At 42.5% G+C, this 27,243-nt stretch overlaps 3 protein-coding genes across 4 annotated transcripts in view; 1 reads left to right on the top strand and 2 right to left on the bottom strand.

Annotated features, from left to right (window-relative positions):
• LOC108026142 (mucin-17) overlaps positions 1-13,933 on the bottom strand; it is a 47,283-nt gene extending 33,350 nt beyond the window's left edge. The window contains exons 1-2 of the mRNA XM_017096871.3: positions 13,672-13,933; positions 12,210-13,070 (exon numbers count right to left, since the gene is read on the bottom strand). Coding sequence (XP_016952360.1) covers positions 12,210-12,240 — 31 coding nt within the window. The 5' untranslated portion in view covers positions 12,241-13,070; positions 13,672-13,933. The remainder of the gene's footprint in view (positions 1-12,209; positions 13,071-13,671) is intronic.
• A 64-nt stretch (positions 13,934-13,997) lies between these two features.
• Positions 13,998-17,908, top strand: LOC108026143 (cullin-5). Its single transcript, XM_017096872.3, has 7 exons — positions 13,998-14,141; positions 14,225-15,840; positions 16,006-16,126; positions 16,192-16,549; positions 16,611-16,789; positions 16,845-16,994; positions 17,051-17,908. Exons 1-7 carry the CDS (start codon positions 14,133-14,135, stop codon positions 17,186-17,188), a joined length of 2,571 nt encoding a protein of 856 aa, XP_016952361.1. The 5' UTR covers positions 13,998-14,132; the 3' UTR covers positions 17,189-17,908.
• Positions 17,909-18,019: 111 nt separating this feature from the next.
• Positions 18,020-27,068, bottom strand: LOC108026324 (NAD-dependent protein deacetylase Sirt7). 2 transcript variants are annotated; one of them, XM_017097216.3, is made up of 3 exons: positions 26,894-27,068; positions 20,925-21,340; positions 18,020-20,675 (listed from the first exon to the last, which is right to left on the bottom strand). In XM_017097216.3, the coding sequence occupies exons 2-3, from the start codon at positions 21,081-21,083 to the stop codon at positions 18,507-18,509; spliced, it is 2,328 nt and encodes a 775-aa protein (XP_016952705.1). In that variant the 5' UTR covers positions 21,084-21,340; positions 26,894-27,068; the 3' UTR covers positions 18,020-18,506. The 2 variants fall into 2 exon arrangements, with proteins under 2 accessions (XP_016952705.1, XP_050744356.1); XM_050888399.1 differs by having other exon boundaries at positions 27,020-27,038.
• Positions 27,069-27,243: the final 175 nt, after the last annotated feature.

The raw sequence follows: 27,243 nt of genomic DNA, 5'->3' as shown, positions 1-27,243 counted from the left end.
CCCCAGTTCCTCTACCGTAATCTTCTCTCTTACCCCCTGTATCCCCTTGAATTTGTGCCTTGTTTTGCTCCTTCTTTGGTAAGACGATTGCGGTCAAGACAATAGAATTTGTTAACTCATTATTCAGTTAGTTACAGAAGTTCTTGTCTTGTCAAACGCAGTCCAAAGTACTTGAACAAAATTTCCCAATATGTATGCTTTGACTAACATATTTTAATTTAAGCCGAAGGAGTGCCGAAATGAAATCCTTTGCTTAGCTCTCTTTAAATACCATCAATTTGTGAGTGGCACCTTTAGAGCCATTATTTTGACCACAGCTGTATACACATTCATTTTATGGCCATTTGCGGCTGGCTGTGCTTTTGACTGTCTGTTTGGTGGGTCCAAACCGGGTGGTTCTGCTCCGTTGACCGACGGTATAGAGGTTGGTCGAAAGGGGCGGGAAAACGGGCAAAGCGGGAAAATGAGGAATGGAAGTTGGTCGGTTCGCCCAGTTGGTTGCGCTTTGATTGCTTTGTGTCGTTCTCTGGGGCCAAATGGCTGGGTTCAGTCGAGTTGAGTGACTGCCAGACCGCCAAAGTCCCCAAGTAATACGTACGTACAAATATCCCCCCACTTCTTGGAGTGTGTGCATTACGTAGGAAATTAGTTTTAATCCACTTCCTCCTCGTCTGCGCCCGTCTTGGCCATGTTTTTATGAAGCCATTTTATGGGGCCATCCTCGTCTCGTCCTTTAAAAATTGCTTCATAAATAAATAACACGACATCAAGGACTTTCGGCCAAGGATACTCGCTTCTTCGTCAATTAGTCTGTCACGTTCAGGTTGTACATCATTTGGAAATCTCTTTCTTGACTTGACGCCATCTCCTTGCCATAATTACTTGGGTTTATGGCGGAAGGTATGCCCCTCATTTTGCCCCAATTAAATGTTAAGTAACCCCAAAAGGTCGTTAAACTTGAGGTACAGATAATTTGCCTCAGAAATCGTTAGGAACTTGGGTTCTTACTACTATTGTGACCAAAAACTTGTTACCAACTGCCATATCCAGCAATATCCAGCTACCTTTTCTTGTGTGTGGCACGTAATTATGATGAGAGTTATTTACCTGGAATGACAAAACAAAAAAGAAAATTGGATTAGCACGGGGAAATAAACACTATTAGCATATTTGGTAATTAACAAGTGTATTACTGTTTTGTTAAGTACGAATGTAAAAGAAAACGAAAAAATGTATCAAGATCATGGCACCCACTCTTCCACTACGTTAGAGTTCAAAAGGTCAGGCGGAAGGAAATCAATAAAATAAAACACTTTAAATAGCAATAATTTTGACTGCGATACTAAAAATATGATTTTCCATTTTCAAATTTTATTTATATTGCTTTTGAATCATTTTTTTTTATCTTAATGGATAATTCAAAAATTTATTGATCCATCAAAATAGGCTAATTGCTAAAGATAAAAACATGATTTATCTTTAAGATAGTCATTACCATATTAACTATGGATCATAAAGCTCCAAGCATTTTATTTGATCGTATGCAAACGTATCTTAGAAAACTCTATTAATTTACCAAAAACGATGTCTGAATTAGGTATCGCAAGATGATGCATCTGCCATCGTTTTTTCCCTAGAGGAGTTCTTCTTTTCTCTTCCTAACTGGGGAATTGTTCCCACATTATTGTGAAATAATTCAGCCCATCAATCCCAAACACTGGTCAACAAAGCGAGCAGGTAGCTAAACAACAAAGGCAAGAAGAGGTTCTTCTTTTATTTAACGGCGAGTGAAGTAAAGTATCCTCAAAAGTGAGGCAAATTACCTTTTTAGATGCGCTTCAACATCGGTCAATTGCCTTCCACAGCCTGGAAAGGAGAGAGGGAGAGGGGGTCTATGTGTGTGCGTATTTGTTTGAGCGAACCTGCGAAGGTGGTCCAGTAAACATAACCTCAACTCATCGCAGGTTTATCTGTCAATCTCTCGCTGGCTCAGCTACATCGGGCCAACTCGCTCTCTCCCGCCTTACCTATGCAAACACAATGAGCGGCCGAATGACAGATACACACGCACACCAAGATGCACAGGTTTAATAAAGAAGAGGCACCGAAGAAGAAGAAGAAGAGGCAGAAGCAAGAACAATGGAAATATATCTCAGGTTGTGTGTGACGACAACTAATGGATGAGCTTTGCTCCCACTCTCCCTCTGCCACCCGCTTTTGCGCCCCTTCGCTCTTTTGCTCTCTTTTCAGCAACCCGCCTCCCCTCCACGATTCGCATGCATTTGTTGTTGGCTATTGGCGAAATTTAGTTTGGAATTCCGTTTCCAAGCGAAGCGCAATATGCAGAGCGAGTGGAGAATACATCACCCTTACACGTACGCACTCACAGATACATTCCCATACAGTGGGCGCCCGGAAGTTAACAGATACAGATTAATTGCACTCGTTTAATTGTGAAATCAAAAGTTTTGATTCAAATAAAATCTATTCAGGGCAGTAAAAAATATTATATAAATATTTTTATAAATCGCCTTGCCACATTATTTAAAATACAATTTTAAACATTGATTTTGTTACATTAAAATTTTAAAATTTCCTAACTAATTAATTCTAATAACCAAAACAAAACAAGTTTTTCAATAATCAGAACCCAATTTATCTTCGTTTAAAAACAACTACCGAGAGCTACTGTTGCTGATTGAAATTGTTTGATTTGTGTGGAGTGGCCAAATAAAGTTAGTACCACCCATGGAGTTGCTCTCGAACGTTCCCCATTCACTGCGTCTTCTCTTTCTGCCCATATAGACATCTCGCAATTATAACTTTTCCGCACTGCATCAGCAACTCTGCGCCGTCCAAAGCATTCTATTCTATACAACTCGATTCCCAGCCATTCAACCATCCATCTTCAATTTTGGCAAGTGAAGACCAACGAACGAACGGAGAAACGCTGGCTAAAACAGAATCAATCCACTGGTGGAGAGGGCAAATGTGTGTGCATGCGTTTGTTAGATACATTCTTACAACAGGTAATAGCTTGGTTACCTGGCTGCCTGGCACAAATGCTCGAAAATAACCCGGCAAAGGAACTCGAGCTGCAGAGGAGAGCGTTGGCAAGTGGCTGGCCAATTTCTGATGGTGCTGTTGTTGCTGCAGTTTTTGCAGCTGCCCAACAGACGGACAAAAGACGATGGACATGGATGCTACCTGTACTGCCAAAGCAAGAACAACACCGGTGTTGCGTTATCCTTCTAGGCATACAGATGTCTTCGAAAGAATAGCCATTAAACCATGGTTTATGCAGGTATTATGATCCTTGGGTTACCATTCTCTAAAGGTGTTATTAATGAAACCTTAAATAATGATTCATACAATTCAATTTCCGCTACCAATTATCATATGTTTAATATATGTGTTTTATGTTATCAATTAGCACCCACATATTTATCTATAGAAGAACACTCCTACTGTCTTGACCGCAACTGTTGGTCAGTGTGTGTGCAATGGACACGCCATGTTTGCCCCTCTTCTCAATGAGCTCCGTGTTTCGATTTCGTCCCATCTCCGCGCTCCTTGTTCCTGGATCCTTTGTTTGGCTCATTGTTCCTGATTGAACTGCCTTGGATTAGGAGGAGTTAGCTGTGCGAAATGCGAAGAGATGCCGATATGGCCTGCAGGTATTGTTTAGATTACATGCAACTACCTACTATACTACCAACAACTGCCATCGACGGCAGATGCTTTTGTTCGTCTTTGGATGTGATGTGGTGTTTCTTCCACTTTTGGATTCAGTTCTTCCCTCAGTATCTCGCTTGCCATCATTATCGACCATTACACGCTTTGGCTGCAGCTGCCCCGATCTTTAATATTTTGCTATTTTTGGCATGGATTATCCGGCGGTAATTAGCAGACCCTTTAAGGGTAATTGATTGATTACTGACTGATCTGGCAGAGCGGATAAAGGGAAATTAGGTATGAAGTAAGCCATAGATCACGAAAGCAATAATCCCACTCAAGAACAACAGAGGGACAAAAGTGCTCGCACCCAGTGACCTCGAACATTTGGCTCGTAAAATCGGTTTCAGGCTTGAGTGCCCGCGCCCCGATCCAATAAACACCCCCATCAAAACGTATCTATAAAACTCGAAACGGGACACATCTCCAATTTCCTCAATGAAAAGTGACACCATGTTGACAATAATTTGATTATGAAACAAACTGTTGCTGCTCGAAATGAACAATCGAGCGGAGGCAAAACGTAAACACAAAAAAAGGAAAGGAAAGGAAAGGAATGGAACTGAAACTGAAACTGGAACTCAGAAAACCAACCATTCATGCATATCATCATCATTTATAACAAGCATGAGGACTTTACCCCTTGGGCAAATGCAAATGCCCCTGGGAAAAAGAGCGGGTGTTGGTTGGGGCAACTGTTTGGGTGCACTTTTGAGCTATGGCAGCAGCTATTCACTTTCAAAGTCAGGCCACTCCAGCCAGAAGCCATCCACTTGGAAGTGCCCGTTCCATTTCCATTTCCCCAACCCGTAATATGCAAAGTTTTCTTCAACATTGCACACAAAGTTAAGCTCCACTTTTGCTGGCCAGCTACATTAAGGTCATTGTATCTCATCCCCACCAGCCATACCCCATCTCCCACACTTGGAACTGGGTCAACTTCCCTGGCAGTACATGGGTGCCCCTCTCTGTTCGTGCCGCTTTCGATTTTGTTGCATTTCGGACACTAAACCCTTTCTCTCCTCCTCTGCACGCGATCGCAATTAACCGGCATTTAGTTACTCAGACGCCTGGCGGGTGGATGGACCCCTCCAAACTATAATACCACGGATACATGGCTACACAGGGAATATATTGTGATAATTACAACTCATTATAATATCTTACCCAGGCAAAAAAACTTAATTAAAAGGCAACAGCCTTGGTATAATAAAGATATACAGAACTAGGTGCTGTCAGTTATAGTTTTCCTATCCCTAAAATGTATTCCAACTTATTAGGATCCCTATTTAAATCTATAGTACCATTTAAAGGCTCTTAAGAGGGAAATATCCCACTTTGTTGCCACTTTTTCTAGTGCATATCAACCATCTTTTGCTCCCAAATAAATTCGCGGTTGAAAAAGTCCATAACTGCCTTCAACGATCCGGACACTTGTGCAAATGTTTACCCGTTGAATTCACAATGAGGCATTCGAGAGAATAAACCAAACCCGATTCAGAAGCAGAACGATGCAGAGCCAAAAACCCAGCCGAGGGGCACGAAAATAACCAAGCGTAGCGGAAGGCGAAAAGCAAACTCGAATTCGGTTTTATTATAATAACTGGCAGCCGACACATAATGCTCAAACATGCATTAAACATATGTACTGGGGCATATCTACATGACAGACTGTGCGTTTCGTTAATTTATGCCTCTTAAAGATGCTAATCGAAGTGGTAAATTATAATTGTTAGTATAATTTGTATATAAATATAGGAGAAAAGCAATGTTAAATGATTGCTCTTAAGTTATACTATAGATAAATATATATCTCAAATTTATTCGGGAATGTGTCTGAAAAGCCGCCTGTAGTTCTGTAAATCACTGTACCTATAAATGGCTATAAAATGAACTGCATTTGGCTAAATGCTTCTCTCTCACCACTTCGCTTCTTGCGGCGAAATGCATGAGCTGGCACCGGGACGGGCCCCCGACTTGAACATTCAAAGACCATTAACCCATTAACCAGGGGACTTCCCCGCTCCTCCGGATCTGCTAATGCGAATGCGAATGTCAAGTGGCATTGTACAATGTAGAAGTGCAGAAATGCAGAATGCACACATGAGCGAGCCCCCGTTGAAAGTGGATGACATGCAAAATGCATCCGTAAGATGCCCGGGGCTTTCCCCTTTTGCGTTACCGATTTCGATTTGGAGTGCTCGTCAGGCGGTAAAATTTTGTTAATAATGCAACTTGGGTGAGCATCGGAAATTCATGTTGTATTGTTTTGCGTGCTTGGTGGTCTGGTGTTTGTACTTTTGCGACCAAAGTTTGTCAAACAGGAAACAAGGCGGGCCCATAACAACAAAGGCAAATACATAACTTGGAGTCGAAACAGGGAAAAGGCTGTTACGGCAACTGTTATTTTGTGTTCAATAGAATACAGTCGGTTGGAAAATGGTAAATCTGCTAATCTCACTTGACAACCAGATTATGTTTGGCGGCATGTGTTTGGCAACCTTTGGGGGTTGCTCTTTGGGAAGCCATTTTTGCATTCACTCGAAATAATCTCATTTAACACATGGTAAATGTGATTTACAAGCGGTTATTGTTACTAAATTGATTATTTTTTTATACCCATTTTAGAAATGCATCAAATTTTATGTTCATCATTCAAGTTATTTTATGATGCTAATGGTTTTTAAGTGTAAATCTTTAGATACAAAATGAGAAAAAAGAGCGATACTACTGCTATTTTATTATATAGTGTAGAATTTGCCTTTGAAGACAAATGGTCTTAATTGCCTTAATTAGGATCTTTTAAGGTACAACTTTAATAGCTCTTGCAAACACAATTATTTTGCTTAAATTCCCGATTAATAACAAATAAATACACAAATTCCCTGAGCCCTCTCTCCATCTCTTTCTCGCCATCTATCACTATCCTTTTCTCGCTCTTTTCTCTAATGTAGAGAACTTGTGCGGTTGATTGCAACGTTGCCAGACTTCACAGGCAAACGTCGAAAATTAATTATGGCTCCCCAAACACACACACAAAAACAACAACAGCGGGAGAGGGAGAGAGGGGAATGGAAATAAACAACATCCAACATATGCAGAGTGCAGACAGGACGACGACGCCGCCGATGAGAATGAGGACGAAACGGAAGTGGAAGTGGCAAAAGCACAGAAGGACGTGTGTGTGTGCGGAGGAGCAAGCAGAAGGTTCAAAAGTTGGGAGTTTGCGCGGCAGCCGCAAAAAACCTGTACACAAATTATCTATAATAAAAATGCAAAACTTTCCACACGCACACAATACAGATGCACCAACACCAATACGAGCAGCATGTGTACGAAATACATTGGAAAAAAAAGGGTTGAAGAAGCAGAAGCAGCGACATGTCGAAAATCAAAAACTCTCGACTCTCCACTCTCCAGAGAGCCAAAAAACACACGGCAAGCAGCAATAACAAGCGGAGAAACAAACGGGATAAGTGACAGATGAAACGCACGCGGAGAGCGGAAAGGACCTTCCACACAAGCATGCATGTGTGTGTGTGTTGGTCCTGCCAACGAAGGTGAGCAACGAATTCTCGTTCTGGTCTGGAAATGGGATTTAGTTTGGGCTTGAGTACGGGACAACCGACTTCCCAGCCAGCTCCATTCCACTTCCATTGTTCGTCCTCGGCTGCAGATCAAACCGGAATAACCCCTAATGAAAACAACACAACACGGACTACAACAATTGTTACCGAATCGTATAAAGAGGGGAGTGAGTTCCCAGCCACACTCCCAAATCACAGTGGTGGTTAGGAAATTAGAAACCCAAATTCGATTACGGTTCTCACTTTATTACTGCTCATTGGCGCACACTACTCAAATATATCTTTAAGATTTCTAGGAACTAAGTTCAGGGAAAATTACGTGAACCGTACAATTTCGTAGAAAATGAAATATATTAAATTTTGATGATATCAACTTTTTTAAGAGCAAGTCAACTTCCTGAGAAATAAACGTGAATAGTATTCGTTAACCTACAAAATTAACTTTCAAATGTAACTTCTTAAAACTGCCTTATAATTCTGTTAATCTCCACTAATAGTATCTAAACACCTAGCCGTAATTGTACGGTGCATGTCTAACTGGCGGATAGCAGCAGCATATCCGTCGCCGCCATATTAGACATTCGGGAGGCAAAAATAATTTATGCCCAGCCTGCGTCTGACCCCCTTTTTGGCCCCCGTAATGACCCCCGCCCAGCCGAAGTTCAGTTCGGTTCGGTTTAGCCACTGGCAACCGGCAGCCAAAATTCCGGGCTGGGATGATACATGGACAGCATCGGAAATTGGTCGATTAGGCGGGGGAAATATTTCAAATGTGCTGCAACAATAAACGACATGAAGCCGGCAACTTCCTGAGCAGTGTTGGTTAACGCAATCAAGGCCTGACATTAGTGTTGTGAGGTTATTTAATTTGTGAAACTAGAAAATTAGGAGATGATTCAGGATGTAAGAATGATTTTATTTCCTTTTGATAAGGTATCATATTAAGTTTAGCTCGTTAAATGAAAAGGTATATTAAATTAATATATTAATATTTTAATTATATTTCCCAACAAGATAACCCCCTTTTCCATAGCCTACTGTGCTGCGTTTCTTGTGGGTCTTCCGCTTTCCCTGGGGAAATTGACTTTGCCACAGGACTTCGTCTTCGACTTCATCTTGCGACATTTTCGCTCGCATTCCCATTGTTATTGGCGCTAATTCCGACGTGCTCCCAAAAACAATTTCCTGAGAGCGCACTCGCGATTGTCGTCCTCGTCGTCGTTTTCCACATCGTCTTCTGGCCACTTCGACGACTCGCCCCGATTTTTTAATAGATAGATACACATCGCAAGCCAGCGGCGCGATTAACCCCCAAAAAGAAGTGTCAACTTTCAACTCAACCGCCAAATGGCCAACCCCAAGGATTCGTGGCAATTTCTAGATAATTCGATTACTTAGCTTATAAGTCTTCAGACAAATTTATTAGCCAATTTCGGGTTTCGAAAAGGGAATACAAAATGAGCAAGTGTATTTTGGAAATAATTAAACGAATATTAAATTGAAAAGTAAAATAACAAATTGGTTTTTCATCAGTAAACATTAAAATAATAAAGTATCTTATTCAAACAGCAAAATACCCAGAATATGCAAAAATTAATAGAGCTTAGACAAAGGGAAAAAAGAAATTATATTAACCCCGCCAGGAAAGTGTCAACCTCAGCAAAAAAGAGGGCAAACCACAAGGATTCGTGTAATTTGCAGCACAAGTCTCGACGACGCTAGATGAGAAAACTTTCCCAGCTTTCGCAGAAATCAAAGCAATTTCATTACGGAAAAGCGGAAAACCCCAAGAGTGCGAGCGAAACAGAGCGTACTGAGCGACAGAGAGGGGACTTAATAGCGCGATGCGTTGCTTTGGCAACTTTTGCCAACTTTTTGCAGCTCCCAGAAAGCGGTCGAGACCCTTTTGTGTGCCAAGATTAATGATGTGACTCGAGGATGACGACGTTTGGCATCACACAAAAAGGAGGGATAGGGACTTTGGCATTCTATATGCTGTATGCTAATCAAAATGCCATTCCACAACATTGTTCTTGGCCTTGCTTTTCGGCACTCGTAAATCATTGCACAAAAGCAAGAAAGCCAAGAGCAATTAGGCGCAACAAAGCAATAATTGCACTGATAACAACTCGGGTTCCGAGAGAAATTGCTGGAAAATAATCGGGAGAAGGAAAAAAATGAAAGAGAGCGCTCTTTAGATAAGCAAAATAAAATTTATAGCGAGTGTAATACCCCAAGCACGAGGAATAAGTTCTAATAAAGCTCTGTAGAACTCGAGCATTGGCACTTTCAAACCAAAGTGTATATAGTTTGCATATATGTAACTATAGTGAGTCATCGAAATAGCCTTTCGTTGACTCAGCATTAGTAATCCAGATTTTAATTCATGAAACTGAAAAACTGCGTATTTAAGATTTGGAAATAAATATCCGACATCTAATGTATTCGCACTTGAAGAGAAGGCAACAAGTTATCGCTTATCAGTTGGCAAATCCCCCATAAAAAAGCCAACCCATTACGAAATGTTATAAAACTGAAGAATGCTTCTGCACACTAACCTTGATAAGGTCCCATTCATTTACTGATTAATATATAATGCTGGCCAAATATGTACTCGCAATAAAACTAAACAATGTGAAAATTTAAATAGGCGACGAGTCTAATGGCGCCTAATGGCCCGGAAAATCGATTTCACCTCAAACAGAACCTAATGACTCTTTGTCACGCGTCAACGCGACGAAGACAGCGCGAAAATCGGAGCAATAGCCACAAATCGAATTCGATTGGCTGCAACACCTACTCCAAATGAATTCCAAGGGTGAAATCGAGTTCAAGTCGAAGTTCCCAAGCGATTCGAGCCAGGCAATAAATGTAATAATAATAATAACAATCAATCAACCGGTAGATGGAAAACATTTCCAGTGTAAACATTGCCAACAAGTCTTTGTATAACTCCGCTAACCCTCGTATCGCATGTAAACAGTGTAAGTATCGATAGCATTCTCGGAATAAGGTCAGTGTAGATTAGGAAATAGCAGCGAAACGAGACCTGTACTAAAAAATAATCGTTAAGAAAAAGTTAAGATATAAGAACATAACGAGAGAACCATGTATTTCGAGGAAAATAATGCATTTTCTTTTAAGTATTGGAACCTTTGGTTAAGATAAAAAAATAATGGAACATTTTTGTTTAAAGCATTCGACATTATAGAGATGGTTGTTATAGGTTTACAATCTAAAATAAAGCAACAGGCTTGTTACACTTAATTTAAGTGGAAACGGAAGTCGTTTGCGAATATCAAAGATCATAATAAAGTTAGTTTAACCTGCCGCAAGCCGGTTATCAGCAATCACGCGAAATTCTACACACAATTTAAGCACGAGTGTATAGGAGAATTGTTTATTATCAGGTTGTTGTTTGTGGCTATAACCTGCAATTGTTGTAAATGCACTTGCAATAGAATTGCCACGCTTATTCATTCAAGTTGCTGGCACGTTTTGCATTACACACGACAACCCTGACCTACAAAGTGGCAAATAATAAAAAACTCAAGCCCCCTGTTTTTTGTGTTGGCTTGCATCGAAAATGGTTTGTGCTGTTTGGCTGGCGCTCGAGCAGAGTTCACATTGAATGTTATAAATAAATTAAAGGAACACAGCGTGGGAGTGTGTGTGTGTGGTGTGTGTGAGGTGTGCGACTGTGTGTGAGGGGCCGGACAGTCTGAGTTTTCCGGCGGTGCACGACTAGCATTTAGCATTCAACGCTAATTGCAGTTGATAAGTGGACAGCATTCCTCACCGCCGAGCAGCCAGGCCTGAGCCCATCATTACTTCCTACCAGAACAATAGTGAAAATTGCATGTTAAGGATTGACGAATACAAAAGTATCTTCTCTCTAATTGGGCGCAAAAATGTGGTATATGGTTGGAGACCCAAACGGAAAGTTATTTTGTTTTGAAAATTGAAATATTTGATTGCTATTATTAAAATTTTAAGTGGTAGATACATGATATAAAAATTTTGTTAACGATCTTAAAAAGTTATTTTCTAAAAACAAAAATGTATCTATGTATCTTAATGTAGTAAATAAGTAGTACTATCACAATTTTAAATGGAAATTCTATATTTACAAAACTTAAAAGCATGGGGATTCCTTGCTAAGATTATCTATTTTCTTATCAAGTTCTACGTATAACAACCTGATATCCAACCGTCTGGCTTTTACTGTGTAATTATTCGGCCGTAATATTTATGGCCCTCGCAAAAGCAAAACACAAACAAACCGATGTTGGTGAATTTTGGGATTTTATGGTTTTTGGCTGCTTTCTTCCCAGCAGCAACAACTCACACACACCGACAAAGATGAGGGTTATGTGAGCCACATTTACATCTGCTTAAGACAGTGACGGATACTTTCTCTTTTCCCCGCTCGAGTGATGGAACTCGGGTTAAAAATAGAATGGCGAGCGAGAGAAGAGCGATGATAATGCAGACTCTTTCCATTCACATTTCAGTGTGATTTAGTTTTTCTTTTTGATTCTGCTTTTGCGATGAAAACTACTAATTATGCTGGTTTTTGTCACTGTAGAATAGCCGAATTGTCGGATTGTTGGGAGATGTTTACAAAGTTCAAGTGTTTGGGAGCAGCTGCGCAGCCAGCGTTTCGAGAGAGCGCGTTTATTTTTAGCCCGAGAGAGAGAGGAGCGGCGGGCGCCAGAGCAGCGAGAGCGAATCAGCGAGAAGAGAACATGCGCAAAGTGCATTTTTAAAATCAAAATCGGATGCTGCACGCTCTCGCTCCCTCTCTCTCGGGAAATAGTCAGCGTGATTACGAGTGAGGTTTTTTCTCGTAATTTTCTTCTACATTTTTTGTTGGTATTTTCTCACCTGGTCGATCCAATGACTGTCTGCGACTCATTGGCAAAAGATTTGTGCTGCTTGTGTTGTGTGGTGGTTTTTTTTTGGGGGGCTTTTAGAGACAAAAACGTCGGCCAATGCAAATTATGCCAAATTTGACTGCTTCATTGGTTGTTTGTTGTTGTTGCTGCTGCTGCCGATTGCTGGTAGTTCCTTTTCATGCTATGGCTTTAGCTTATTTCCTTTTGCCGCGCTGCTTCTTACTCAATTCTATACACTCAACACACACACACGCTGACATTTTTCGAATTTCATTTCACACGCGACTGTTGACTTTCTTTTTGCCCCCTCTCTCCTTCTCTCACGCTATTCCTCCTTCTTATTCTTCTTCTTCTTCCCACTCTGTGAGAACACGACAGATGATGATTTTGTTGTTATTGCTGTTGCTGGGGGGCTCTTTTGATTTAAGGTGTTGCTGCTTCGGATTCTGTTGCAATTTGTGACGTGTTGTGGTGATTTGTTTGTTGCTGGCTCGTTGTTTGAAAAACGCTTTTTTGACACACACCACTCACACACACACGGAAGCAGCCAGCACACACACACACACGAACACACACACGCTCGCGCGTCACGTCAATGAACGCAGCAGCACGTAGTTGTTGTTTTCGTCACTGATTCTCGCCTTTTACGCGCATTTTGCTGGCTTATCGAGGCACTGCTCATGCGAGCCTTGTTTATTTACATTGCCGCCCGGGGCAGCTGCACTTTGCGCTATTTTTTGCTCGATTTTCGCCGATTTTATTCGATTTGCACGGCCGTAAAACGAGCGCCGCCGCCGCAAACAAAGGGAAAAGCGAAGACGGGAGAAAATGGTGAATGCGAATGCTGGGGCTGGAAAAGACAGAGTTTTAGGCGATATATCGGGGTATTTTTGGGCCGTGCGTCTGGTCACACTGAGCTTTGGTATCGTAACAGGAATGTTAAGATAACATCAGCGAGTGCAATCCTCTTGATGCTGATTATTTGTCAACATCTATTCCTTTTAAACAAATATGAAGTTATTAAATAATAATACAATCTATCATTCAAGGTTCTGTTAACCGTTTTGGCCGAATCAAAGCTATTTAAACATGTTGCTCGTTGTTAAAATAGGTAAACACTAGGGTTGTCACCCCTCTGCGCGGACATTTCTCGGTTGTAAATAAACGCTATAAGGCTTTTAAGAGTTAACAATTTACTTTACTAATGCGAAGAAAATACGAAATTCTTATTAAGACTGAAACACTTTACTCGATCGGTATTGATTTCAAAAAGAAGGCAATATTCAATATTTAAATCATCGTTATGAAATAGTAAGCAATATTTTGAAATGCGGAACTGAACATAAAAACAAGCGCTTGACAACCCTGGGGAAACAAAACATTCGCTGGCGCAGACATTGGGTCGGGGCCATGTGCCAGAGCGAGATGGCTGACGGCGGTGGGGCGCTTACACTGCTTCCGTCTCCCTCGCGCACGAAGAGGTAGAGAAGAAAAAAACCAAAAGGAAACGGTCAAACTGGCTAGTTTCACACAACAATTGACAAGAACATTGGGCAGATACACTGTGCACGAATCTGACGGCTGTCAACGCTCGCGGAGCAAAGGGTTCGTTAGTTAAAGCATTTCCGGAGATTTCCCGCACTTTTGCTGCACTCCGAGTTCCTATTATCGACTGCCCGAATCGATAGGTCGATAGGCGGCTGACCAACACAGACAGACACTCGCCAGCACTGGCCGGCCGATAGCCAACTATCTAAGCTGGGATAGATGGTTATCGATATTTATGGACTCTCCAATACTGGCTGGCCTGGCCGATAGCCAACTATCGCATGCCTATCGCTTAATTAAAAAATAAATATAAATGAAGTGAAGCGGACGCAGCAATAAAAACAAAGAGATTGCTACGATCAAAATGCTACGGGTAAGTGACCTTATCGGGGACGAGGACACATCATATACGCCTCTGTAATGCTCACACACACACGTATCTCCCTGGGGCCGCAGGCAATCGGGAAACGGGACAGGGACATCTTCGAGGAAGTTTGGCCGGACAAGAGACGGATAGTGCTGAAGCTGCTGCGCCAGGACACGGTGTCGCAGCGCGAGTGGCAGGACCTGTTCTTCGGCGTCCACTTCGTGTGCCTGTGGGACGAGAAGGGCGCGTCCAAGATCTACGACTGCCTGCAGCAGGACATCGTCGAGTTCATCGTCCAGGCGCAGAGCCAGGTGCAAGCCCAGCGCGGCGAGCAGGCTCTCCTGGCCACCTACATTGTGGAGTGGCGCAAGTTCTTCACACAGTCCAACTACCTGCCGCTGCCCTTCCGCCAGCTGGAGCAGTCGCCACAGGTGAAGCCCTCGTCCAGTGGCAGCAGCTCCTCCGCCAGCGTTTCCGCCTCGGGCGCGAGTACGAGTGCCGCTGCGGCGGCAGCAGCCTCCTCCTCCTCCACGGCGGCCTCCTGCAGCGGTCAGGCTGGGAAGTCGGGAGCCTCCACCTCATCCGCCGCTGGAGCCTCCACTTCTGCGGCTGCCGCTGCTGCTGCCTCCACATCCGCCTCAACTAGCTCAGCAGCTGCCGCGGCAGCGTCCTCCGGTAGCGGGAGCAGCGGTAGCACCTCGAAGAAAAACCCCACGGAGGACAGTCCGGTGCGGAAACTTATGCTGGACTCCTGGAACAAGCACATCTTCCACGACATCAAGCACCGCCTGCAAGAGTCGGCCATGAAGATAGTGCACGCAGAGCGGAATGGCGATGCGTACGATGCTCAGCTGGTGGTGGGTGTGCGCGAGAGCTACGTGAATCTCTCCTCGAATGTCGAGGACAAGCTGGAGATATACAGGGATAACTTCGAGATGGCCTACCTCAAGGCCACGGCCGAGTTCTATCGCCTGAAATCCGCGGAGCAGCAGCAGGAGAACGGAGTGCTGGCCTACATGAAGTACGCCGACTCCAAGCTGCGGGAGGAGGAGGTGCGGGCCAAGCGGTACTTGGAGCCCAGCAGCTTCAGCATACTCACCTACACGCTGGTCAAGGTACTCATCGTGGATCACCTGAACTCAATCATCGCCGAGTGTCCGGCCTTGATCAGGGACTACGAAACGGAGCGGTTGAATCTCATGTTCCGCCTGATGGATCGGGTGCTCCACAATGTGGGCGTGGAAACCATGATGGGCGACCTGCAGCGGCACATCATAACAGCCGGACTGGCCGACATGCTGTCCGCCTCGGAGGTGATCACCCAGGACTCGGAGAAGTACGTGGAGCGGCTGCTCGAGCTGTTCAACAAGTTCAGCGACCTGGTGCGCAACGCCTTCAACGACGATCCCCGCTTCCTCACTGCCCGCGACATCGCCTTCAAGACGGTGGTCAACGACACCAGCGTGTTCAAGATGGAGCTGCCCACGAGTATCGCCAATCGAGGTGTGAAATACACGGCGCCGGAGAGCAAATGCCCGGAGCTGCTGGCCAACTACTGCGACATGCTGCTGCGCCGCACGCCGCTCAGCAAGCGCCTCACTAGCGAGCAGATCGACGCTCGCCTGCGCGATGTCCTACTGGTCCTGAAATACGTCAACAACAAGGATGTCTTTATGCGCTACCACAAGGTTCATTTGACGAGGCGGTAGGTTGAATCGCAGTACCTTTTATCTGCAAAAACATATTGAGATTGCAGCTAGAAGGTGACTCAAGTTTATGTCAACATATTATTGGTGATGAAATGATACCATGGCCAATGAACCCATTTTCTTGTTCCCCCTTTTATTGAACATGTTGCTTTTCATTTCAGCTTGATTCTGGGAACCAGTGCGGATAGCGAGAAGGAGGAGGACATTGTCGAGTGGCTGCGCGAGGTCGGCATGCCGGCGGACTATGTGAACCGGCTGGCGCGCATGTTCCAGGACATAAAGGTAGGTTCCAACTGGCCACAAATCCTCTAAATTACACTTCATTAACCTTCTCCTTAAACCCTCAGGTCAGCGAAGATCTTAATACTCAATTCCGCACGTCGATAAGGCGGCACGATGCTATCAACATTAAAATACTCAACGCCGGGGCCTGGGCGCGCTGCTCGGAGCGTGTGTCGGTATCTCTGCCCATCGAGCTGGAGGATTACATACCCGATGTGGAGGAGTTCTACAAGAAGAAGCATTCCGGCCGTAAGCTGCAGTGGTATCATCACATGAGCAACGGCACCATCACCTTTGTGAATAACTTTGGCCGCTACGATTTGGACGTGACCACCTTCCAGATGGCCGTTCTGTTTGCTTGGAATCAGCGCCAGCACGACAAAATCTCCTACGAGAATCTCCGCCTGGCCACGGAACTGCCAGGTTAGGATTGTTTTATATTAAAACATAAGATGATATTTTAATATTTTGTAACCCCCTAAAGATCCCGAGCTGAGACGAACTCTGTGGTCTCTTGTGGCGTTTCCCAAGATCAAGAAACAGATCCTGCTAATGGAGCCGGCGGCCATCAGTTCGCCCAAGGACTTTGCCGAAAATACATTGTTCTACATCAATCAAGAGTTTGCCATTGTCAAGAATGGCAAGTCACAGCGACGTGGAAAGGTAAGTGAAGAAAAACGTTAGTTTATAAATAATCCCTGACCTTATTTTCTTCTAGCTCAATCTCATTGGGCGGCTGCAGTTGAGCACGGAACGCTCGCAGCAGGAGGATAATCAGTCCATTGTGCAGCTGCGCATCCTGCGCACGCAAGAGGCCATCATCAAGATTATGAAGGTGCGCAAGCGGATGAACAATGCAGCGCTGCAGGTGAGTAATAGAATTTAATGCCATTCAACACGATTAAGGAAAACCTCCTCTTACAGGGTGAACTCATCGACATACTGAAGAACATGTTCCTGCCGTCCAAGAAGATGATCAAGGAGCAGCTGGAGTGGCTGATCGAGAACAAGTACATGCGGCGGGACGACGACGACATCAACATGTTCATCTACGTGGCCTAAGCAACTGCTCCAGATCCCGGCTCTAGTCTCAGTCCCCGTCTAAGCAATCATTCCCATTTCCATTCCCTCTCACACGCTACTCAAGAAAATATCGCCGCAGCGATTTTAATCTCAACGCCGACGTGCTCAAAGCACGCGCCCTATTTCTGTCTACATGGAATTGGATAATTGTATTATATGGAAACGTGATTCGCTACTGACATTGCGTCCTCAGAGCATTTAAAAGACCCACATTTCAACCGCAAGCCGCTTCTCGTCTCCACATCCTGTATTCATATCTGTATTCCTATTTGTATTTCGTGAAACTTTGTATTTTTATATTGGCTCTAGGTATTATGCTTTGTGCGGCAATTGCACCCTGGAAATTCCACGCCCACACCCACGCCCAAGCCCTGCCCCCGAGTAATATCGATCGATAGCGTTAATCTAATCAACCTGCTGCTGTTTTCTATGTGTGTAGTTCTCCCCTGTTTGTTTCCGTTGCCTGGTCCTCTGTTGATTCTTGGGTATTTTGCAATGTTCCACGTGAGACTCACACAGCCAAGCAGGGATTGTAACCTCGAGCGGAGGCCAAATCCTCGCCACCGGTCACTCCCAGCATGGAATGCCTAATCACACACAAACACTCACACACACGCGATCGCAAACTACAACTAAAATAGCAATACTTTAAGTTTAAGTTAATGAATAAACTTGGTTCTACACATAATGAAGGCGAAATGATGGCAATTTTGATTTTTATCAGGGGCTTAGGGTTATGTGGTGGCAATATGTCCTCTTTGCAACAGTTTTTCCATATCATCATCTTAATAGTTTAATAAAGTACGGGTGTTCTTCATTATACCATAATGTTTTCTTCTTTATTTAACTTATATTTATAAGGGCGGAAGTTAGGTTTTAAGCGTGCTTAATACAAAACCCTAATTAATTTGTTAAAAAGTCAAACTTATTAAAATTTTGCAAACATACGAATAGAATAGAATACAAGGACAAAAGTTTGACAAATAAGACGCATAAATAACACAATAAAATTTCTGTAAATTAATTAAGAGACAAGAACACACGAATAGGACATTTTAAAAACACGTATATATAAAAGGAACCCTAAATCTATGCTAGCTGGCACTACCATCTATGACTTATGATCCTATAGCTAAAATACTATTGAAGCGAGCATGTGTCTCGGTGAGAGCAGGTCGATATCATATTTGCTCAAACCAAATATGTGATTTAAAAATGTTTCTGTTAATCGAACCACACTTCTCTCTGGGGTTAAGGGGTCACGGCCGTAGAAGGATTGATTTCTGTATCCGGCGATCTACCGTCGCTTCCGTCCCTTCTTGTAGCCCTTGCCATACCATCCCGCCTGGGTGCGCGCCAGTTTCCGGGGGAAACTCGTGCTCAGCTGCTGCCTTCGCTTGGCCGTCTCCGCCGCCGCAATGTGTGCCAGGGATATATTCTCGTCGTAGTCATCGTCGTCGTCGGACGTGGGACAGCACTCGCAGACCACGAACCGCCCGCTCCTGGCCCGCTTCTTGTGCTTGCGCTGGCTGAGGTTCCAACGACGATAGAACTGGCACTCCAGTTCGGCATACCGATCGAAGCAGAAGTCACAACTGGCCGCGGATCGGTTCATCGCAAAGTTCGGCACCACCTGGGAGTTCCAGATATTGAGATCCGCCGGCGGTGGTATCAGTATGCTGTGCAGTCCAGAGTAGGCGTACTTGGCATCGTACCACGAGGGCAGTTGGCGTAGCAGCTCCTCGTCGTTGTTCTGCCTGAGCAAGTCCACCTGGGCCAGCTCGCTTTCCTCCTCCACCTCCTCTTCGTTCTCATTCTCTGTGGTGGAGTCGCAATCGCCATTGGCATCGCCTTTTGTCTGAATGTTGAGCGACTGAAAGGCAGGTGGCAGCACCAATTTGGGCTCGACAAAGGGAGTGGACAACGGCGCTCCGATGGGCACCAGCGGTGGCAGCTGAAGTGGTTCTAATCTCACCTCCATTGGTTGCGCTGTCACGTTTTCCACATGAGTTTTTTGTATGGCGACTAGTTTGGGCAGCTCCAGGAAACCATTGTTCGCGGTCTCCTCCGTCTCTTCTTTGAGGGAAAGGGGCTCGAGCTTGGGCAGCAGCTCTAGAAGATTCAGCTCCTGCTTTAAAATGGTGTCCTGGCTTTCTATTTCCTCCAGTTTCACTTCAGTCTCTATTTTGATGAACGACTCCTTTAGCTTTGGGCTGGAGTCAATCTCCGTTTTAACTTCTCCATTGGTGTCCACCTGTTCCACCTTAATCTCCTCATCCTGGCCATTGATGAGCTTGAATTTTTGGCGTAGCTCCAGGTTTGTCTTAACTCTTCGCCCATTTTTTATGGGTGTGCGAATGCGTGGACCCTTTCCGATGGGCAGGTCGCTGTAGTTATAGCTACAGCTCTCGCTGGATATGGTCGAGTCCTGCGTTTCCTCGGTGGTGGTGGTGAAAGCCTCCTCCTCGTCGGCATTCTTTAGCAAGGGCTGGGTGAGCGTGTGCAGTTCCTCGGGCATTAGGAGCGTAGCATGTGCGAATATGGGATCCTTTTCTTTCGTGTACACGGGAACTGGAATGTGGAGTAGGTGCATCAGTTGGGCCATCACCCGATCGCATTTGCCATTGATCTTAATGCTGGCTATGCCGTCCTTGGGCGTCCACTGCAGGTTGACCACACAGATCTTCGCTCGCTGGCGGGCAGGCCGGTCCATCTGCCACAGCCAGGTGTATTTTTTGAGGACCTTGAGGCTGGAGCCCAGGCAGAGAATCACATCCGCTCGCTCCGCATGCGCTGTGGCTCCCGCCCAATTCAGTGGCCACTTAACGTTCCCTCGCTCTCCGAAGTGCACAATAGTGTCGTACAGGGGCTCCGAGCAGCGATGGCATAGGCGGTGGGTTTTGTGGCAGTAGCGGGCGGTCATCTCCGTGGTGTCGAATTGGCGCCAATAGACGCTGTTCGGTCGGCAGTTCTTGCACACCTCCACATACATGTTTCCATGGATTTCGGACAGCGAATGCCTCGGCAGTCCGGATCGCAGGTGCAGGCCATCGCAGTTCTGGGAGACCACATGATGCAGCAGTCTCCTCCGGTGCATTTCGTACAGGGCCATGTGCGTGTAGGTTGGATTCGCGCTGGACAGATCGTGCTCCCCGATTTCCTGGCCCTTTTGCAGCAACGTCCAGATACCCTGGCTGCCGCGGTAGTCCGGAATCAGAGCCGCCGTGCTTATCCCCGCTCCCGTATAGCAAACCAGGTGCTTGGCCTGCGATATGATGTTGGCCAACTGCTCCACCTTCGCCTCGATCACGTGCGGCGCATCCTCGCGCTCCACCACCCGCTCCTTGTAGATCTCCACGCGCTCCTTGCGCTTCTTGGTGGCCTTCACCATGTCCGGGTGCTTGTCCAGGAACTGCCTGTCCTCCGTGGAGCGCAGCGAGTCGCACTTCCGCAATATCATCGAGACCTGGAATGTTGTTTCCAATGATTAGCATGGGAAGATAAAGGTGGGGTAGCTTTAAGTACGCTTGCAATAGATTTTGGCTTAACGACATTTAATAAAATATATAGTGATATATCTTTTTGAAAGGGATCTATGAATATTTCAGTTATATCTTTAAGCCACTAGATGGATCCCAGGGGAAGTGGTCTAGATGGGAACCTTCTTTGCAAGGGTATTAACACACGCACGCACACACACAAGCGCACTAATTACCCTTCGCATGGCATCCTTGCGTCGCCGCTTCTCGTTATCCTTCTTGGCCGGATTCATCTTGGCCCGCGTTATATAAGACTGCGCCACGTCCGCCTCCTGCTTGGGCTCCATCTCCATGTGCTGCTCCTGCTCCTCCTCCTTGTCCTGATCCTGCTCCATGATCCGGCACAATTGCAATTGGCAAATCAAAGTGCGCCGCGGCCAGGAACTGGGAAAGTGCGACGTGGTATCCTGCGCAGGATATCCGCTTACATTTTATGCGCCATTTAGTCACGGACCTCTGGCCATTGGTAATTGACAATTTGCAAACAGAGTCCGGAATCCGGATTTTATTTTTTTTTTTTAAATATTAAGTTACTTCCTTCCGTGAAGAGGGAAGAATTATTTGGCCGCCCCGTTGGAACGGGTTAACGCCACTGCCAATGTATGAAATTAAATTTCAAGAAAAACAAAATTTAATGGACAGCTATGTAAATATCGTGCAGTAGTTTCTGGTGATGTTATGATGACAATGAACGATGAGCGATGACGATGAACGATAAGCGATGAAAATGTTATCAATATGTGTGAGAAATTTTAATTTTGAGATTTTGTGAGTTGGTATAAGCGTGGATGGTGTTATAGTGTGTTAAATGAGCAGTGTGGAGTGTGTTGTATTAGATATTAATATTAGCAGCTCGAATGAAACTGGTAATCGATGTCCAATTTTCAATTGGTTCATTTCCAAGTAAACGATAGATATCGTTATATTTAAGTAGTGTTGGATAATTTTGTCTTGTTGGTGTATATTTTGAGCAATTTAACAAAATATGCGAAATGTCTTCATTAACGTTACACGAATCGCATAGGGCGTTATCGTAGACTTTCATTTTGGAAAGTGTGTATTTGTCAAAAGCATGTCCGCTTAAGATTCTGTTTAGAGTCTTCGTTTCTATACGGTTGAATAGGTGTTCTTTGTTTTTAAACCAAGGCTTGGAAGTGGTATATGGTGAGAGGAGAGAGTAACCCTTGTTACGCTCTAATGAGAACAGACTGTATTCACGCTCCCAGTCTTGTTTTATTTGCGCGAACATATGATTGATTGCGTCCTTAAGGGTCCATCTGACGGGTGCGAAAGAGCCGTTAATTTTAGCATTTTTAGCCGCTGTATCTGCGAGATCGTTTTCCCAAATATTGGAATGGCTTGGAATGTGGTGAAATTCTATGGATAGCAGGGTTGGGTTGTTTATGACTTTTTTCAGAATGCATTGAGAGATGCAGTTTTTGGAGTTCGTGTTCTTTATTGTCTGGATGGCACCAAGACTGTCAGTTAAAATTGCTATTTTGGAGAACTTTTTTGAAATACCGAAGTCAATGGCTTTTTCTAGGGCTGTGAGTTCAGCAGTCAGCGACGATAGTTTTTTGTCGGTGTAGAAACTTTTTATCGAATTGGAATTTAAGTGGACAAAGGCACCTCCTGTAAAATTTTCCGACACAGAACCATCCGTGAAGATGATTTCCATATTTTTTGAGGTTAAACTTCTTATTTTTTCTTTAAATAAAGAGAGAATTATAGTCTCGTTTGCCATTTTTTTATTTGTACAAGTACCTTTAAAGAAATTTGTGTCAACTGAAATCTTGCGTGTGGACAGAGAGTAAGGACAAATAGGAGCAATACTATCCAGGATATTTTTAAATTCAGCATAAATTCTACTGTAACTAGTATTTTTGGCTACAAAGGAGTTTGACAGAAGCGACGCAGATGGTAGTCCATGAGCGAACGTTTTGGCCAACTCCTTCGCTGTAGCGAATTTAATCCTATAAGCTGGAGGAAGTTCAGCTGCAAGATTATAAATAATATTAATTGGAGTCGATTTAATAAGTCCTAAGGCCTTTCTAAGGTGGAAATTAGCATGCTTATTTATATTGTTTTGTACTGATTTTGATATGTTTGAAAAAGAGGAGCAGGCGTATTCATATCTAGTTCTAATAAATGCTTTATAAAAGAGTAGTGACTTGCTTGGATGTACTCCGAAGCGGCAACCACTGAGCATTTGAATAAACATATTCGTTTGATTCGATTTAGAGATCGTTTTATTTACATGCTGAACAGACGAGTTGTTTGAACTTATGACTCTACCTAAATAATTTATACTATTTACATTTTTTAAAATAATATTATTGCACAAGATACTTAAAGGTTTTTTTCTTAGATTAAAATGAATGGTGGCTGATTTGTCTGGATTAAAAGTAAGATTATTAATATTGCACAGTTCCATAAACCTATTTACTTTTTGTTCTAATTTCTCTTCAGCCATCGAAAAGACTTTGTCATAACAGACTAGAAAGAAGTCGTCAGCGTACTGGAACAGAATACTGTCATGGTCATTACTTAAGCTGTGAAGCTCAGCTGTATATAAATTAAAGAGGATTGGACTCAGACAACTACCTTGACTAACTCCTTTGTTTACAGTTATCTCTGCAGTACCCATAGTGAGAACTCTTTTACTAAGGAAGTTTATAATGAAATAAATATGATTGTGGTCGAAACCCAAACTAACTAATTTGCTACCCAGAATAGGGATATTGACGGCATCAAAGGCTTTACTTAAGTCTAAAACCGCTGCGGTAACGTGGAAACCACGAGCTTTTAGGTTGGCTATGTTATTTATTACATCGTTGATGCATTGGGCAGTAGAATGGTTTTTTCTGAACGCATAGGATCTTGGTGGCAGAATTTTATTTTTATTAATGTACTCTTCCATCCGCAATTTAATCAAACCTTCTAAGCACTTAAAAGTCACACTTAGAAGGCAGATAGGTCTGTTGTTGGTAATAATTGAAGAGTCTAGATTTTTTTTGGGAACAGGTATAACCCTTATTTTCCGCCACTGATCTGGAATAAACCCATTGTCTAAAGTAATGTTTAGCAGGGATACCAGTTTTTCTATTTGACTTAAGGGTAGAGATAGAAGCATTCTGTATGAAATGTTGTCAAGACCCTTAGCCGAGTCTGGGTTACGAGAGTTAAGGAAGTCAAGAAGTTCACGCGCTGAGAAATTAGAGTTGGTATATCTATAAAGCAGATCAGGAGAAAAAGATACGTCAGGACACATCGCAGTGTTGGGAGCTGTGGCTATTTGATTGAGAAAATCTCTATGTTCTGAGTCAGATATTGCACTGTTTGACGGTTTAATTTGTTTAAAAAGTTTAAGATTTTTGATTTTGTTCCACATATCTTTCAGAGAAGAGGGGTTAGAAATGTCTTCTGCTAGCTTATTGAGGTTTTCTTTTCTCATTTTATAATAATAGTTGTTAAGTTTTTTATTACTGTTAATATAGGCAATAGCATCAGATTGTAGTTTGGATTTAAAATATTTTTGTCTGCACGCGTTTCTTAATCTAAACAATTTTTCACATACCTCGTCCCAATACTTTTTTGGAACATATCTATTGTTTGTATTTATTTTAATTGAATTATTACAGTGTATTGTTTGGGATAAGTTGGAAATGCTATCTAACGTTGTAATTTGAATTTTGGAAAAGTCTTTGATTATTTTATTATGGTTAAATTTAATAATATTAGTCGAAGCAGAAATTTGGTCTATTTCAATTAAGATTGGGAAATGATTGCTATTTGATATTTTAGAATTTATTGAGGACCAGTTAGAACAAAGATTGCTACTATTAATGAAAGTGAGATCGAGTGTTGAAGTATAGGATGGGTTATGGGAGTAAGTTGGAGAGCCGTTGTTAAGGCAAAAGAAACCGGAGTGTAAGAGGGAATTTTCTAAAATACCGCCTCTGACATCTTGAGTATTATTACCCCAAATGCTGGATTTGGCATTGAAGTCACCACCTATGACAGTTAGACCACTCGATTGAGCAGCAATAGTAAATAGATCATCGCAGCCTTGTTGAAAAGAATTAATGTCTGTGCTGGGAGCAGCATAGACACTGAAAATATTAATATTATTTCTTAGGTTAATTGTACGGATACCAATGACTTCTAAGCTAATATCACAGTTGATTTGTTTAAAGCGTATGTGTTTTTTTAAGTAAATTCCAACGCCTCCATAACCATCGTTACGCGGCTTACATACAAAATTATAATTTGCCAAGCTACACATGGAATTATTGGAAATCCATATCTCTGATAAAATTGCTATGTCTATGTTATTGTTTACTAAGAATAATTCTAGTAATTGTTTGTTATTATTAGCAGTTAAGCTCTGAATATTATACTGTAGGATTTTTATTGTCATTTAAATAATATAACTTTATGTTTTATTTTCAAATGAAAACAGATAGACAAATGAAAGAGAAAAGAAAAACGAATAAATAAAAAACAATTAATTTAACAGAAAAAAAAAAAAAAAAAAAAAAAAAAAATCAGAAAAATAAGTAAATAGATAAATAAATAAATAAAAAAGTTATTATTCAAAATTAAACAAGTTGATTAATTTTGAACAAATCAATTTTTGAGTTTGTAAGTGCTATTCTGTTTCTTAAATTCTCTAAAAAGTTTCTTGATTCAGGTACTAAATTGGTTGTTTCGTTGACTAGAAATGAGGATATTTCAGAAGCTAATTGATTTAAGCTATTCTCCGCAGCTTCAAGAGCTGGATTGTCTAAAAAAGGTTGACTAGAGGGTGAGGAACTAGGTGGATTAGAATGAATGAGAGAAAACTTTTCGTTTGGAGTGTACTCATGTTCATAAAGAGCAGCTTTCCAGCTGATCATAGTGTCGCGTGAATTTTTATCTTCGTTTTTCTTGTTAAGAGAGTTCTTAACAACCTTATTAAAAGGGTTTTGTGCAAATATTTGTTGGGTAGCTATTTTGGTATTATTTTGTAACACTGGATTGGCAGATTTTCTTTGCCATGTTGGCTGGGGGAAGTGGGTTAAGTCGTTGGTGTCGACTTCATCTAAAATTTGGAAGAGAGAGGGGTACCTAATCTTCGTTTCATTTCGTGATAAATTCTCAATAGTCATACATTTCTGGATAGCGTACGCTCTCTTACGAGCAGGGCACTCAAGAGAGGTGGCTGGGTGATTTTGTTTGCAGTTGGCACAAACGAGTTGATTACATTGTTGTTCTCTTGAATGCGAAAGAGAACATTTACTGCATTTTTGTTCAGTTTGTTTACAATGCTGAGCAAAGTGATTAAATCTAAAACAACGAAAACATTGACTAAAAGGAACATATGGACTAACATTAATTTTGGTGTACAGGAAGACAATCTCGTTGGGAATTTGAGTACCTTTAAAAAGAATCTTAACCCTAGGAGTGTTAATAAAAATATCTTTATTGTCTCGGTCCTTAGTCTTCACACGAATTATTTCTTGAATAGGTACTGGAGAAGAAATGTACTCCTTAAGTTCAGAGTCGGAAAATTTTGTCGGAATATTAAAAATAATACCCATTTTAAAAATGAAATGCTTAAGAATTTTAGGTTCGTAACCATTACTTTTAAGATTTGAGGACAGGATGCTATTAGCTGCCGTTGCTGACTTGCACTCAGCCTTGCAGCGCCCATAACCAATCTTATTTACTGAAATTATATCTTTAATATTTAATTTTAGCAGGACAGCATTTAGTTCAAGAGGATTTATAGGAACTCTTCTAGGTCGGTTTTCGCCATTGGTTTCACCAATTTTGTCTATGTAGACCACAAAGGGTCCCTTGTGAGCGCTGCTGTACGAGTATCCGTTGTTTTCCAAATTTCCACTTTCTCTCTTCTCTTCTTTGCTAGCAGGATCCGTTATAGCTTTACCACTTACTTGGCTGGTTGGACTCGGATGACTTACAGGGTCAATGACTTCTTTCATCACAACTTCTTCGCTTTCCGATTCTACTAAATTGTTATCCGTAGGTTTTTTCTTTTTATTTAAGGGCGATAATTTCGGCCTTTTAACGTTGCTCAGCTCCGAATAAGGGTTTTTACCCTTGGCCTCGGAGGAGGCCATTTTTCTTGGAGTAACTTTACCCGTAATTGATTGTTTATTTAACCAATAACAACAGACAAATATTTATAAAAGGTATTAAACGTATATATTACGTTATATTTTTGTTTTGAAAAAAAACAGAATAAGTAAAAATCGGTATCACACACTGCTCAAACACCTCCGTTGCATGCAACAGTCGTAAATGCGGATTTTATTTTGTTTTAAAAATGTTTCTTTTTTTGTAGGAAAAAAGGTAAACAACTATCGATGAACGCACCGATAGGTTTGGGCTATCGATGTGCCAGGGATGACGCGCTCTCACATTCGATATTGTAAAATCATCGTACCGTTAGTTAGAATTGAAAATATTTTTCTTTAAAAAAATAAAGTT

Source organism: Drosophila biarmipes, chromosome 3R (genome assembly GCF_025231255.1).
Source record: "Drosophila biarmipes strain raj3 chromosome 3R, RU_DBia_V1.1, whole genome shotgun sequence".
Taxonomy (NCBI): domain Eukaryota; kingdom Metazoa; phylum Arthropoda; class Insecta; order Diptera; family Drosophilidae; genus Drosophila; species Drosophila biarmipes.
This window is presented reverse-complemented; position numbering and strand designations above follow the sequence as displayed.

What these genes read in the sequence shown, in the direction of transcription:
- LOC108026143 (XM_017096872.3), top strand. An exon ending in GCATGTTCCAGGACATAAAG is followed by an intron (nt 16,127 to 16,191) that starts GTAGGTTCCAAC and finishes TTAAACCCTCAG; the next exon opens with GTCAGCGAAGATCTTAATAC. An exon ending in AGTCACAGCGACGTGGAAAG is followed by an intron (nt 16,790 to 16,844) that starts GTAAGTGAAGAA and finishes ATTTTCTTCTAG; the next exon opens with CTCAATCTCATTGGGCGGCT.
- LOC108026324 (XM_017097216.3), bottom strand. Translation starts at nt 21,083, where the DNA reads ATGGAGCAGGATCAGGACAAGGAGGAGGAGCAGGAGCAGCACATGGAG. An exon ending in GCAAGGATGCCATGCGAAGG is followed by an intron (nt 20,676 to 20,924) that starts GTAATTAGTGCG and finishes ACAACATTCCAG; the next exon opens with GTCTCGATGATATTGCGGAA.